Genomic DNA, 16,812 nt, shown 5'->3' on the forward strand with positions numbered 1-16,812 from the left:
TGACCCCTGTTTTACACTGGTGACCCCCTCAACGAACTTCGCAACTTCGCAACAGCCAGCACTACCTGTCTTACACTGGTGACCGCCGACTACTAAATTGGCGATCTTACACTGGTGACCCCTGTTCTTACAGATTCTTTAACGAAACATTTTCAAACTTCTTCGGTTTTTAAAGGGACATCAAAAACTATTCAAAATGAACTTTTAGATTGTATTTTGAACGTGTGTAGGGAACAAATAAGTGCTGAAATAAAAAAAAGCAACTTATCTAGCTGTTATGGCAGATGAAACAACCGATGTATCGATGCATTGTCAACAGGTTAATGTTTTTCGTTACGAATTAGGGGGCTAAGTTTTTGAAAGGTTTTGGGGTTTTTTTAATCCGCGTCGCGAAACCAGCAAGCACGAATTTTTTTTAGCAATCTTACTGGAGTACCAGCGTATTTTTCGAAATCTTCATCGCGTTTGGACGCACCCTTTTAACCTTTCCTTACCGGTGATAGAAACATAGTCGACATTTACTCTAATTGTATGAATATCTCTTTAAATATACTAAATACAGAGTTCATATTTTGGGTATTCCTCAGCAATACATTAATGTATTAGATAGAATTATTATTATATACACGTATTTATCTGACGCAACAGAAAAAAATATTTTATCGAAGAATCGGGCATAATGCGCAAATGCAGTGTGTGTTATTACGTTTTTTCCTTCAGTCGTGTCCCGTTCTCGGTGCGCGCGTGTTGTTTTTTTCGTTTCGGAGCTTTTTTGTACCGTGTGGACCAGCACTTTATTTGTGTTTCTTGATTATTATATTGTAAATACGGTAATAATTATTTAATGTTATTTTTTTTTTAATTTGCTATGCTACATTGTATATTATATTTATATTTTCAAAGACAATTTTAATTTTTGAAAAAAATGGCTGAAAGAAATTTGATGAATGAAGAGGAACATGATAGCGATCTCGATTTTGAAATAAATGATAATTTTACTGATACGGAAGATTTTATTGAAGATATGGAAGATACAGATTCGGAATTAGAGGCCAGTGAAAATGAAGACGAAGAAGTGTATACATCGAATCATGGATTTCAATGGAATTCATTACCACCATCATCCTCAAGACGTAGAGAGTGCAATATTGTTACCGAAAATTCAGGACTTATAAATGGTAGCACTACTGTAAATACTATTAGAGAAATGTTCTCTTTGTTTATAAATTCAAATATGGTGAGAGAAATATGTGAACAAACGAATCGTCAGTTACATCGTACATCCACGAAAATTATCGAGCCGATATTGGCAGAAGAATTGCTTGCATTCATTTGAATAATGCTTGCGTCTGGCAGAAATAGGACCCGAAAATTAAGCTTAAATGAATTGTGGACTAATGACAGCGCTTTTTGCCAACCATTTTTTACGGCATCTATGTCTCGGGATAGGTTCATCACAATATTCAGTCAAATTCGTTTTGACGACAAAGAAACCAGACAAGAAAGAATACACGTGTCGTCTGATAAATTAGAACCTATCAGGACAATTTTTAATAAATTTGTAGAAGAATGTAAACGTAATAATTCTCCAAGTTGCAACATTACTGTGGATGAACGTTTGGCTACCTATAGAAGCAATTGCCCATTCAGCGTGTATATGAAGTCGAAACCCGGTAGATATGGAATAAAAATGTGGGTATCGGCTGACTCTTCAACAGCATATATATTAAATATACAGGTTTATACAGGTATGGTTAATAATTGCCGAGAGATAAATCAAGGGAATCGTGTAGTGATGGATTAAGTTCAACCGCAATATGGCACCAATAGAGGTGTAACAACGGACAACTTTTTTACTTCGGTGGCATTAGCTGATAACCTTTTAGATAAAGGGCTAACTCTAACTGGTACCCTACGTAAAAATAAACGGGAAATTCCTAAAGAATTTTTACCATTGAAACATAGACTTTTACACAGTAGCTTGTTTGGTTTTACATCAATCAAGACATTAGTTTCGTATGTGCCAAAAAAAAATAAAGCAGTTTTGCTATTGTCTACTCAATTTCATGACAGTGAAGTGAGTAGTCATGAAGAAAAGAAGCCGGAAATAATAATGTTTTATAATAAAACAAAAGGTGCAGTAGATACCGGCGATAAAATGTTTTTATGGAGATGCTGGATATAGCTGCGCTAAATGCATATTTGCTATGGGCGCAGAAATATCCAGAATGGAAGGCGAATAACAGAAGTCGACGAAAATTATTTATTAGAGAACTTAGTTTGGAATTAGCTATGCCCAATATTGTATTTTTTTTATTTACGTTTACTTCTCATTTTTTTTTATCAATTTATGTATTTGTGTATTAAAATTATTATTGTGAAAATAAATACATGAAAAGTACATATAAACATATTTTATTTTATTTGATGAAAAAATTGAATATATTTTTACGCATAGGTTTTGAATCATCGCGTAATTCTGGCGGATGTGGCGTGATTTCTGATCAGCAAGTCGCGGAGTGGGGGCCTAGTGTTCGTCCTCACTTGGAGATGGGCGGCCTTCTGGGATTGTCGTTCACGCGTCTTCAATTTCATGCTTTTTAGATCGTTTTTAGCAGTATATTACCAATATTGATACATATATATTAATTTATATAGATACGGACTATTACTATAGTCATGAATAGAAGGAAAAATGGTTAAATATTCATATTTATCAGACTTTAAAATCACGAATTTCTAGAACGACTGAGTCGACATCACCGCTGCACGCGTAATTTTTTAGCACCGTTAATGGGTGGTGAATTTTGCTTGTTTTTTTTTCAATAATACTTAAATCCACATGTAAGTGGTCGTACACGAAAAATTGTGCTTATTTTGTCCTGTTATGACATGATAGAATAATTATGGTGACATTTTTTAGACATCTTTTCAGTGCAGCCCCGCCACTAAAAATTATCACGAGCCGCCACTGCCTTTCACCCGTTCTATACCTAAAATACGCTTTTTTCAATTTTCCCAAAATTTCCGCCCCCCATTTCCCATAGAAAAAACACGGTTTATTCCCGGTGTGGCGGCTCGCTATACGACATGGTCGAGTTTGGTCACCTTCCTGCGAGTGGGGACCAACTCGGCTGGGTTCGGAGAGCGGCTACCCACTCTGCCTTCAACTGTCATAAATAAAACACGTGCATTAACATGCCAGTCGTCTCATTCGTTCATCTCCCATACCGGTAATAAATCGCGTTTTTTCCCTCCGGCACATCTCTATGCACATTACACATTTTTCAATATCTGTCGCGTGGCCAACGATTAGTGTTTATACTATAGTAAAAACGTCACCGATTCCATCAGGTGACGTTTTGAATAATTGATAATTGTATCAGCTGAAAGGAAGAGAGTTGGCAGCACTGAATGTCAAAGTGTAAGATGCGAGATGCGAGTGGGCCGCAGTGTTCCCGTGTGAGCGGAGTGGCGCGGTCGTGTGGTGCAGAGTGGGGTGCGGTGCGGTGCGGTGATGTGCGGCACAATCAGCTGTGCGAACGAATAACCAGTGAGGCCTCCGCCCCTCCGCCCCTCCGCCCCTTCGCCCCCCGAGGTATCGCACCTCCGCCCCCATCAATATTGCCAATGCTAATATGTATTGCATTTCTAAACAAACGCAAACGCAAACCCATTCCATTTCACTTTCTTTCAATTCGCTCTCCATACATGCATAACCTCACTTTCCATTCGACACATCATACTCTCCATATACCTACACGTACATATTATGAAATTAACCACAAAAAGATAACAAATGTCATCAATTCCATACTATCTAGTACACATTTTCAAATGTATACTACTACGTTGCGCTTACACCAGTGCTTCCTAAATTGGGGGTCGAAAGTTAAGTATTCAATAGAAAGTACAAATATTCATTTATGAATATTTTTCCACATTACATATTTAGGGAATGTATAGGTATAATTAAGGAAATATTTCCCAAACTTGAATGAGGACGAAAGGAACAATTGGATAAGAACACCATTTGCCCCAAGTCCTTAAAATATGATCATATTACGTGGACAGCCCAAGAAGAGTTGATCGATATCAGATCAGATAATTTGCTTCAAGTGGAATTTAATGAAAAAAGTATTTCAGAATCTTGGTTAAGGCGACAGCAAGAGTATCCTGCTATTGGAAAAGAAGCCCTGGTAACTCTTATTCCTTTCGTGACTACGTACCTATGCGAAACAGTATTTTCGTCATTACTTATATTAAAAAATAAGCAACGGTCATGTCTTTCCACCGAGACTTTGGAAGATGCTTTGCGAGTTAGCATTTCTGACATTGAAACCGATATTGTTATTTATTATGTAAAAACATGCGACCTTATCTATCGCATTAAATTGTTTCATGTGTGTATAGTTTTTATTTAAAAAAAAATGTTTTTTTCAGCAAGTTCCTATAATTTTGTGCTGAATATAAATATGTGTATTATAATTGTAATCATTACTGCCAAATAAACCTTTTAACTAGAAAAAAAATTTTTTTGGTCGTGACATGAAAGTAATTGGGAAGCACTGCCTTACACTACGAATGATTTCCCTTTCAAATCATCATATCAAATTTTATTTAAATATATTATATTTTCGATTTATTTTATTTACTATGAACCTGCAAATATATATTTATCAAATTAATTTGACTTCAATTGTCCAAATATATGTAGTTAGTGTTGTTTATCGGCGACTTATCATACATCTAATATATAATACAATAGGTGTAAATGAACTAATCCCAACTAATGCCTCGAAGATATCTAGTAATATCGGTTAAAAATGGCTTGAAATCGAGTGAATCGTAAATATATGTATAATATTTTAGATTATATAAGACTCGTACGAAATGTGTCGCGAAACATTCTCTCGCTCAAACAATATTGTCATCAATATTTATGTATGTAAGAAAGTCCATATATGTATGTGAAATGGTCTCTCGAATTTGTTATAATTGTGATATGTGTTTGATTTTCATTTCAGATCTTTGTAATGGAAGATTACAAGTTTCTATTCAAGGTGGTGCTGGTCGGCAACGCAGGCGTAGGTAAAACTTGCCTCGTCAGAAGGTTTACACAGGGGATATTTCCGCCGGGTCAGGGTGCCACCATCGGTGTTGATTTTATGATCAAAACTGTCGAAGTCGACAACGAGAAAGTGAAGGTATGCAGCATCAAAGTATTCATTCGAATCGTAAATCTAAATTACGAAAAATGGGTCATAATACTAAATACATAACACGTCCCATTTTTTTATTACTCTTTTTATAAACCATTCACTAGCTACATAAAACCAAATTACACATCAGATGAGCTCTGTGGGGTAACAAGCAAACCGCGACACATTATCGAACATAATTCAAGATTTTTATTTTATTAAATAGGCCAGGAAGGCCTAACAGGCAACTCCAATGCGCCTCCCTGGCCAAAAACATTGTACATTTGTTACAATAATTATTAGTATTATACAAAGTACATAAATACATATCAATTAATATCCACAGAGACATCTATGGTCAAATTTGTAAATTTACAGCATTTTATAGAATTCGAGATTGCTGAAAATTCGGGATTTTGCGAGAAAATGGGTAGGGTTGCCAATTTGTTGGAACCGTTTCAATGAAAATCAGATAAATTGGCAAACTCTGATAGGGAACGATTGACCTGGAGTAACGAACCAAAGTCTGGCCAGCAGAAACCAGTGTGATTTGAACCCGAGACCACTTTGTTCAAAGCATTGCTAACCACTAGTCTATTCTGCTGGTTATATACAAATATATAGGGCCGAGTTATACACAAAATATTTTCCAATTAGAACAGATATTTTTGTATTGAATTATATGTATATCTGGAATAAAATATGGCAAAGTTCCTCTTTGTCAGAAACGTTAATAAAAGATTTAGAATAAGCAACTTTATATAAAAAAAATTGTTTGGTGAAGACCACAAAAAGGTGAATGCTGGAATATCCGCTTTAGATTGATTTTAATCAAAGATTTTCAACCGTTTATTACATTACATTTTTTTGGTCACCGAATGAAGACGAAAGTCTTAGTGCTTAGTGCATTTTCGTAAATGCGTACGTGCGCGCATAAACGCCTCCATTGACTTGTTTTATCGTTTGTGTTATTTTGAGAGAACAAAAGTAAAACGTTATTTGCACACTAAATTTGCTGACATTCCTGCTATAAATAAGTTCTGGCTAATAAGCTTCTCAAAAACATAACGAACACTTTTTTCCTCCGAAAGTGATTCAACTTTCATGATGTCGTATTGGATAGGATAAACTATAATAATTCATCAATAAATTATTTACCTAAAATACTAGAGCCCTTTAAATAACTCGGGGAGTTGTGTTAACCAATGTCCTGGTCTATATAAACACGTTTGTGTTTTGAAGAGGATCTTTTATTTATTCAGTGGATACAAGGTTTATTGGGTGCTACTTTAGTATGCGGTCTACCTTCACATATCTACTTTAGTATGCGATCTACCTTCGCGTTTTTACTTTAATATGTGGTCTCAGTTCTCGCGTGTGACACTGACACTGAATAATACCGACTCTAACAACCTAATCTTAAATGAATAGGGCCAACCTTAACTTAATCTATCCTATCCTGACCCTTAAAGAAATAGGTGTTTTATTTCATCAATATTTTCACGAAAAAAAAAATCTTAGCAGCCAACACCTATTTATTTAATGGTCAGGGTAGGTTAGGTTAAGTTAAGGTTGGCCTTATTAATTTAAGATTTAGTTAACCCTTTTCTCGCGGCAATAAATATAGCGAACAAGCCTTGTACGCGGCACCTTTTTCGCCAATTTGGCAATCGGGTTTTCGACCTTAAATACGGATTTTAATATTTACTCAAGTAACCAGATATGTTAATTAACACATAAAGTATTATTTTAAACAATAAAATACATAATATATCTCGTAGTTTTGGCTTAATTGTCAAATAATCATTCTTCATAATTGTATGAAGACGTGACGTCACATAAACGAGGTTTCAGTATAGTTCCACAAAAAACTAATTTTGACTGGTATATATTCATTTTAAGCAAATTGAATAGATGGCATTCAACTCTCAGTAATATATTCAACCAATTTTGAACCTTAAATCAGTTGAAATAGGCGCATATAAGGCTCAAAATCCCGTGCAAAGTTCAGAAATTCTATGGAAGACAGCCGCGCTGCTACAGACTTGTCGCCCAAAGCTTCCATAGAAGACGGCCGCGGGCAAACGGTGAAGCAAGATTTGAATCCTTTCATTTTACTTTCACAATGATTATTAAAATCTGTAGTCTGAGAAGCTTTTTATATCCATTGCACACAATTTATAATTATTCGAAGTACCTAGATCCACTTGGGTGTGATTTAAAGGTGATGAGATTTGAAGATAGTGTCGTCTAGTAATTTTTTAAAAGTCTTTTATTCAATATTTAAAATATGTATATGTTAAATGCCGTGATACTCTTGAATTATTACATGTTTTTGTAATTACTGTACATGTAGTTGAAGAATTTTCTTATTGCAAACTCACTATTACGGATACTTGCATAACATCAGTGTTTATGACGATGTACATATGATATTAACCAAATTCAATATGGGTTTCAGCTTCAAATATGGGATACGGCCGGCCAAGAGAGATTTCGCTCCATCACGCAAAGCTATTACCGATCAGCACACGCGCTTATACTAGTTTATGACATATCGTGTCAACCGACGTTTGACTGTTTGCCCGATTGGCTTAGAGAAATTGAAGAATACGCCAGCAGTAAGGTTCTTAGGATTCTCGTAGGTGAGTGCATTCGTACGATACATATGTACATCCGTCATGCCAAATCACCCAAGTTTTCAATACAAGATCCTCGGATGTTTCAGGCAATAAAATAGATAGAGAAGACTGTGAAATACCGAGACACGTCGGCGAAGACTTTGCACAACGGCACGGTATGTATTTCTTGGAAACGTCGGCCAAGGAATCCGACAACGTCGAGAGACTCTTCATGGAGATAGCTGTAGAACTCATGGAGGTAATTTCATACGAATAATATGATCATCTATATGTATGTGTGTGTGTGTGTGATTGTGTTTTTGGTTTTTTATTTTGCAGCAAGCGAAATGTAAAGAATTGCCGAGGTACGATACGAGCACGACTCCCATCAACGGAAAAACTACTTCGATCGGAGACGGCGCCTGCTGTGGCAAAGTGGCGTAATCGTATCTGCAGACAGTTCCACAGAATCTTATTCACACGCGAGGCTTGCGAAGCTTTATCTCCTGTCCACACTTTCCAGCAATTGACAAAGAGTATACACAACGAGGGAGACGAGTCGTACTTTCTCCGACATTACACACACACGCGTACAAAAATGTCAAACGTCTATCGATGTGTTCCGTTTGGTCTTATTTCGAATTTGCACGTTTCATTGTAACCATATTAAATGTATATATGTATGTATAATGGGAAATGTAAATATGGAGCTTTAGTATGAATTTTTCAAAACTGTTGTGATTAATTGTTTGTATTATATTGTTTTTGCAGTATTTTTTTGAGAAATATTCAACTGTTGATTGATTTAAACAAAACTTTACCTACTAAAGCTCTTTATATTATTGTGTATTTAACCCTTTGCCCGCGGCAATAAATATAGCGAACAAGCCCTGTACGTGGCCATCTTTTTCGCGAATTTGTCAATCGAGTTTTTGACCTGAAATACAGATTTTAATATTTACTCAAGTAACCAGATATGTTAATTAACACATAAAGTATTATTTTAAACAATAAAATACATAATATATCTTGTAGCTTTGGCTTAATTGTCAAATAATCATTCTTCATAATTGTATGAAGATGTGACGTCACATAAACGAGGTTTCAGTGTAGTTCCACAAAAAACTAATTTGACTGGTATATATTCATTTTAAGCAAATTGAATAGATGGCATTCAACTCTCAGCAATATATTCAACCAATTTTGAACCTTAAAACAGTTGAAATAGGCGCATATAAGCCTCAAAATCCCGTGCAAAGTTCAGAAATTCTATGTAAGACAGTCGCGCTACAGACTTGTCGCGCAAAGCTTCCATAGAAGACGGCCGCGGCCAAACGGTTAAAATTCGATCGCCTATAAATAGAGTTTAGTTTGGGTCCAAAAACACATAAATATTTTCCTATATACTTCCCCGTACTGAAACAGTTTCTTCATTTATTTTTAGAAGAAAAAAAAATTAACAAAAATTCAACAGAACTATAGCCATATGAATTAAAGCTTTCTCTCAACGTAATAATGTTCATATAAAAATATGTGTGTTTAGTAATTAATTTACATTATAATTATGTTAATTGTTTTAAAAAAAAACAAAATCTAATTCAACTTAACCCTTTGAGTGCTGACGACTTTTCTGTTGAAAGCCCGCCACGGTGAAAATTTCGCCAACGCTTCCAACTAGAATTATTTAGAAATCTAATAGGAAGCAGATATAAAAATTGTAGCTAATCCAAACAAACCCTAGATAACTACCGCCGAAGGTTTCCAGTTTTGTAAAGGTGTGTTTAGACTTGCAACAATATAAAATAAACAAAAGAAGTCTATTAATGAATGTATTTTTCCAAAACTAGTTCCCATCTTCTTCATTGTTGTTAAAATGTAATGCTCACAATCTAAATGCCAAGCCACAGTCTAAGTTAGGGATTTCCATCGAGAAATTCTGCTATGGTTATATGTTAATTCAGAAATTTCGGTGTAAACCAGTCTTTATAAACATGGACACGGATTACACGATCCGTGTTAAATGCATTTTTTTTTCAATGCTACCTGGAAAGGCTTAGTGGGCAGTATTCTTGTTTACTATGTACAAGCTCAAAATGTAACACCTATCGGCGTTTTTCAGTTCAATGGACTTGTTGGCAAAACGCTGATCGGCGTTGGTCAGCATTCAAAGGGTTAAACTAAGTATCTAATGTGATTTCGACGTGCATACCTCAAAGGAAAATAATTTGTGAATATATTTATTCAAGTCGAACATAGTGACGGTCATTCTCAAATATCAGGCCTGCTCCGAGACTAAAATGTGAGTCAAATCAGACTCAAATCAACAGCTGATTGTGACTGCGATGTATTTAATTGTACCACTGATACACCTCGGCCTTGGTTTCTGTAAATTATTAAAACTCTATGATTTAAAGTATGCTTTCAAAAATCATCAACGTTATTCTGTCTGGCCGAACAATTAGATATTTTTTATGCATTTGTCTCTGCTTTTACTAAAAATTTTCAAGCAAGTTCTAATTGGAAAACCTTTATACATATTTGACTGTTAAAAAAAACGTAAACAATTCAAACTATTTTACATTTTTATTGTTAAATATTGATAAACGGAAGCACCGAACACATTCCGATACCCGTTGTGTGCTTTGAAAATTCACAAATTAAAATTATAACTCTTCCACATGCATGCATACTCTGTAAGATTATTTATATTATTGAATAATTTTTATTTTAAATACTCGAAACACTTCCAGAGAGCAATATCTATTTACAATTATTATATTTGACTATCGTTTTTTACTGTTGCGTCGACACGTAGTTGTGATTTATTGAATGAAATCCTTGTTTTCTTTATATGATATTATATTGAATACGTGTCTATTTATTGCTGTGATTTATCTTTAATTCATTGATTAGATCTTAAGCGTTTCAACGTCGATTCATTATTATATTGTTTCTCGCAGAGTTTTTACACAGTTTACGGCAAACACCTTTGAATGTTGAAAGTTTTAACCGTCTCTACTTGCATTTTCTCCCGGTGCGTTGTAAAACTTACAATTGAATGTATCTCTTAAGATTATTATTGTAATATTATCGTTAAATGATAGAAGTGTTAATTGTGATTGAATTGATAATACAATGTGTTGTATGTAATAACGTAAAGATGTCTTCGAACGTAACGTACCAATAATTGTTATAGATATTTTGACCCACTTACTACCAGCATCGAGTGCTAAAAATTAATATTGGATTGTGTGTGTGTGTGTGCGTGCGTGCGTGCGTGCGTGCGTGTTTGTATATTAATAATAATATAGAAAAATAAAAATCATATGGAGATGAATAAAATAAAACGACCTGAATATATTTATAATATTAATTGTAATTTTATGTATGTACTTATTATTTTGCAGTATATAAATATAATAGTTTCAATTGCAGGCAGTCTTATAAAGGTATATTAATTACTGTGATTTAAATCAATTTCATTGTTATTGTAATTATTTTTACTTTATTGGTATTAATGTTCCTTTTTCATTTTGTTTGCTTCGTTAATTGATATTTTTAATTGTAATATTTGCATCGGTTGATTTTTTATTTAAACAGGGGCGTCATTTCAGCTTTTCCCAAAGGGGGGGGCAAAATTTTTGACTACTAAGGAATGACTTTCTGGGGGGGGAGGGGGGGCGGGTGTATTATATTAAAAAAATAAGTATATATGGATTTCAACTATTTCTTTTAATCATTTTTTTTATTTATATATTTTTCTCGATAAAATTAAAATTGATTAAAAAATCTATTAAGAGATTTGGGTATAAGCGTATATTTATAAAATACAAAATAATCTCCTGAATATACATTGAACGTTTTTTTTAAACTAAAAAATATAATATTAGCATTAAATTAATGTTGAAAACTATAATGTTATTATTATAATATATCATTTTATTTACAATACCATTTTATTAATAATAATGCATTAAACAACGTGGCTAGTCCTGTTCAAATCTAGGAGGGGCTGCAGCCCACCCCAGCCCCCCAATTGACGCCCCTGGTTTTAAGTAAATCTTATATCGTATCCTTCGAATGCAAAGTTGAATATTCGAATGATAAATGAAAATATTTTGTGTTGTGTTCCGAGGATGTGATGTGTAAAATTTTTGAAATTTCAGCTCTTAAAAAACTAGTCATTAGAAGTGAAAAAAAATAGCTAGCATTATAATTTTCAATATATAAATACAGTATGGCCTAAGTATGTATTAAATAAACGTCGAATAAAATTTATTATTATTTTTTATAAACCATCAGTCGTAAATTGTTCAATTTTACGTTCTTGCCAGTGATTTTATTCATTAGAAATACCACTTGTATAATTGTAAATAGAAAAAATCATATATATATATATATATATATATATATATATATATATATATATATATATATATATATATATATATATATTAATATATATAAATATAAAAATTCCTCTTATAATTTAAGCTTTTTTTCGGAGAATGTAGATTTTTTTATTTGTCAAAAACATATACATATTCGTAGTGGTGTTAATTTTACCCGTACGTGCACAGCTTTTACTATAATTATTCGCACGTTGGTAGATTCGTCATTGTATTATGATCTCTGCACTAATGTAATTCGCATAGACATTTGTAAGGTACGTACATACATGTTTGTATAATATAAAAAATATGTATATTATAAAAGTATCGTTTCATTATAGGACTTTACTTGTAATCAGAGTCAATTTTAAACGCGGCGTTTAGTAACGCCCCGTGTAGATATACATATATATATATTCAAAAGCAACCAGACATCTCCCCGCCTCGGGTCACTTGCAAAAAAGACTCGCAAACTTTGCACCGAGGCTTGAAGTCAGATATGTGGTCTCAATTTGGCAGCGGATCCGATCCGCGAGTGAACTATTCAATTCGTGTTTTAAATTGTTTGGCAATTTGGTTGCACTTTGAATATTTTCCTGTTGAATAGTGTTTATAATATGATTTGCTCTATGTATTGCATTTTTTTTACGATAATGCTTGTGCAGAAAAAATACACTTACATGTACCTGAAAAATCTGAACTTATATTGTTTAATCCACGAGTATTTTTTCATTAACAAAATGATAATAAAAAAAGCGCTTTAATATCTACACATATATATATATATATATATATATATATATATATATATATATATATATATATATATATATATATATATATATGTATATATACATATGTATTATATTTTAAATAACAAATAAACTAAGGAAACAGATCAATACTCCCCCTCCCTTATACAGTTATTTATTTTTTCTTCAAAAGATTATCGGACAGTAAAAAAAGGTTATGCTAAATTATCGCTTAATGTTCGTAACATGTACGAGTTGAAATATTAAATTGAAGTAATAATAAATAATATCAATATTTCTAAGATGGAGTTTTATTTATATAATCGAATCGAATGTGTGTTTCTTTATTATTTACATATGTTGAAGGTACCGACATATTTTCCTAATTGAATGTATTGTTTCGTAGGAGTGGGTGGAGGATCCAAATAAAAGGCCAAAGTCGCTTCACAGCATTTATTGGGTGATTAAGGAGGTCCACGCACTGCCAGTGCTCCGTCCAGAATGCCTTCACATGGCCTAAGTACCTGCTTATAAAAGGCAGGTCGCTCGCTGCATCTTCGACGTCCATTTACTTCCCCATTGTCTAGGCACGTACACGGATATGCAGTCCCACGCTTTCGGGCTGTCAGTTCTGAGAACTCTTTAACAGGAAGCCGTGCCGACCACTTAGTCCATTCGGGAGTCTCTATTGTTAGCCGATCAACGATCGACGCCGTCAACCATGTCGTCGGAACAGTACGATCGGCATGGGAAGGATCTGTGAAGCGGAGCAAGCATGTCGCTCTGGTGGCACTGGACATCCGAAACGCCTTCAACTCGGCTCGATGGGCTAATATCCTAAGAGCCGTCGGGGAGGACTATCTGGTGCCCCGCTACCTGACGAGACTGCTGGAGAGTTACTTTGAAGACCGACTGCTGGAGTACCGGTGCGGCACTACCGGTGATCTCTCCTCGCGGCGACTCTCGTCGGGCGTCCCGCAGGGCTCTGTCCTCGGATCTGTCCTGTGGAACGCTATGTATGACGGGTTACTGAGGGTGGAGCTCCCGGAGGGTGCCAGCGCCGTTGCTTTTGCTGACGATGTCGCAATCATGGTGGTTGCGAAATCCCTCAGAAGCGTGGAGATCTGCGGCAATGACGCGCTCTATCGGGTGAAGACATGGCTAGATCGCGCTGGGCTGGAATTAGCAGTCCAGAAGACGGAGGCGGTGTTCTTCACCAGACGAAGAGGTTTAGTCCCGCCGAAATTGGAGCTGGAGGGTTTTGAGGTGCCGTTCCGCGATTCGGTGCGATACCTCGGAATCCAGCTCGACCGAAAGCTCAGGTTCACGGAGCACGTGGAGCGAGCATCCGCCAGGGCGGACGTGACGGCCTGTCAGTTAGCCCGCCTCATGCCAAATGTGGGTGGACCTAAGAGTGTTAGGAGGAAACTCCTGAGCTCGGTGGTCCACTCCATACTCTTGTACGGCGCTCCCGTCTGGTGTGACTCCCTTAAAGTGGAGCGCACTAGGCGGAAAATGGCTGGAGTGCGACACACAGCGGGTTGAAAAGAAGCGAAGCGAGGGATGCCACCATGATACAGTGGCAGCAGCGGTGGGAGTCAGCTACTGGGGGGAGGTGGACGCAAAGGCTCGTCGATGACCTGAAGCAATGGTGCGGAAGGACACACGGCGACCTGAGCTATCACCTCACCCAGTTGTTGACAGGACACGGTTGCTTCGGAACCTATCTGCACAAGATAGGGAAAGAAGCAACACCAAGCTGCCACCACTGTGAGGCAGCTGATGATGACGCGGAGCATACATTGCTTCACTGTCCTGCGTGGGATGCCCCGAGAGAGGCCCTCAAAGCCGCGATCGGGGAGGAAACGCTATGGACGGGGATGGTGATGGGTTCCATGCTCCGCGACAGAGGGAGCTGGTCGGCTTGGGAGGCCTTTGCTGCCTCCGTGATCGGGGAGAAGTTGCAGTCCGAAAGGGAAAGGAGACGCCAGGAGCCTGCTTCTGTGCCGTAGGACTCGATAAGAGCACCGCGACCTGAGGTGGGCCTCTGCCGTCTCCTGTGTGAGCGCATTGCGCAAGGCCAGCTGCTGCCTGGTAATGCTTAAGTGCGGGTCCGGCAGCAGCTGAAAGAGAGAGGGGTTTTTAGTGAGTAAGAATCTCACACTCCCCCTGGAATTCGGGCCGGGGAGGCCTATGCAAGGTTTTACCCTCTCACGGGAAAAAAAAAAGGTGTTATTGAATGCATGCTTGTGGAAGTTACTAATGTTTAAATATTGTAATAGTTAATGATGGTTTTATTGTAGTAACATACATATGTACATTTGCACTTTAATATAGTGTGTATAGCTAAATTTTTTTTTTTAATATGGCTTATATTTGTAATGCATTCGTTTTCGAAATTTCCAACGGCTCGAGAAGCTTTGGGATTTTAGGCCAAAACAGATGCCTAAAAATAACTTTCTAGTAAGATGGAAATATTTCATAATTCATTACGTTTTCGGACATTTTTTCGACTTTTTTTTCAGTTGGTTTTTTGGAACCCCTAGTTTGGTTTACTGTCAAGCGGAGTGTCCAATAAATAAAGTTAAAATTGATCCTTGTGGAAGTTACTAATATTTAAATATTGTAATAGTTAATGATGGTTTTATTATAGTAACATACATTTGTAGTTTAATATAATGTGTGTAGCCAAATATTTTTTCTTAATATGGCTGTATTAGTTTGGTTTACTGTCACGCGGAATGTAGAATAAAATAAAACTTCAGTGCATGTACATATACATAAACTGTACAAAAATTGGTTGCCGACCGCTGCGTCCTTCCTTTTTTTTACCACTTTCCCGCTAGTTAAACCCCCCGCACCCCTCAGTTAATGGCGACAACATCTCCGACCAAAAATGTCCGTAAGGGCGCATCTATGTATATTATATATCTATGGTGTGACGGGTGATCTAAGCCCGCTTTAAAGGTCACGGAATTTGACCCTGAAAGCCCTCAACATGAGGCCACCACACACCCCCCAACGAATACAGTCCAAGAGACCCTTTCGTCGGAGAACGAGATGGTTGTTCATGAATATCGCACAAGAACAACCGCACATCACTGCTCTAATAAAAAAACCACACTGTACATAACCAAGTACAAAATCAACAACAACGCATGAACACATAAAGCGCGCATGCGCTAGGAAACTACCCGAAATGTGCCGTGCGAATGCACGCACACCTCAAGTAAACATACATGCACGCATGATTATGCGTGCATAAGCACGCACGCACACACACACACACACACATACACACATATAGCATCCAGGGGAACACAGCTTCCCAAAGCATTCCGCGAACTTTCTGAAAGCTCTAAACGATGCTTTACTCATTATTAGATCCCCATGATGTAAGGGGCCAATGAGAGAACCCCTGACGCTGTCCAGCAGAACCCTCCTCTCAGCCTCCATCCCAGGACAGGACCACAGAATATGATCTGCATCCTGCTCCGGAAAAGAACACGGACAAAATGACTCAGATACCAAGCCCATAGATGCGAGCTTGCCGTTAAAGTGGCCATGACCATGAAGTAAAAATTGACTGGTCCAAAAACTAGGCGACAGCCAATCACGCTCAAGGCGCGAAGTGACCCTCGGAAAAAACAAATAGGTTTGTCTACCTTTAGAGGAACAATCCCATCTAAGTTGCCAAGCCGAAATAGCACAATTTAAAATAACAGACTTCACACTTCGCCAGAATCGAGGATTATCGCACTGTGACCGATTAGGAGCACGGAAAAGGACGCCTGAGACGGAAGCATCTAACCCACCACGAAGTTTTTCTCGAGCAGCTCTTATTTGG

General features: G+C 36.7%; 1 protein-coding gene across 2 annotated transcripts; it reads left to right on the plus strand.

The window, feature by feature from the left end:
• Positions 1 to 3,326: 3,326 nt before the first annotated feature.
• Positions 3,327 to 9,621, plus strand: Rab30 (RAS oncogene family member Rab30). Of its 2 annotated transcripts, none has more exons than XM_077431124.1 (5): positions 3,327 to 3,553; positions 5,028 to 5,207; positions 7,663 to 7,846; positions 7,930 to 8,081; positions 8,162 to 9,621. In XM_077431124.1, exons 2-5 carry the CDS (start codon positions 5,037 to 5,039, stop codon positions 8,264 to 8,266), a joined length of 612 nt encoding a protein of 203 aa, XP_077287250.1. In that variant the 5' UTR covers positions 3,327 to 3,553; positions 5,028 to 5,036; the 3' UTR covers positions 8,267 to 9,621. The 2 variants fall into 2 exon arrangements, with proteins under 2 accessions (XP_077287250.1, XP_077287249.1); XM_077431123.1 differs by having other exon boundaries at positions 3,389 to 3,598.
• The last annotated feature ends 7,191 nt before the right edge of the window (positions 9,622 to 16,812 follow it).

This window comes from Arctopsyche grandis, chromosome 5 (genome assembly GCF_051622035.1).
Source record: "Arctopsyche grandis isolate Sample6627 chromosome 5, ASM5162203v2, whole genome shotgun sequence".
Classification (NCBI taxonomy): domain Eukaryota; kingdom Metazoa; phylum Arthropoda; class Insecta; order Trichoptera; family Hydropsychidae; genus Arctopsyche; species Arctopsyche grandis.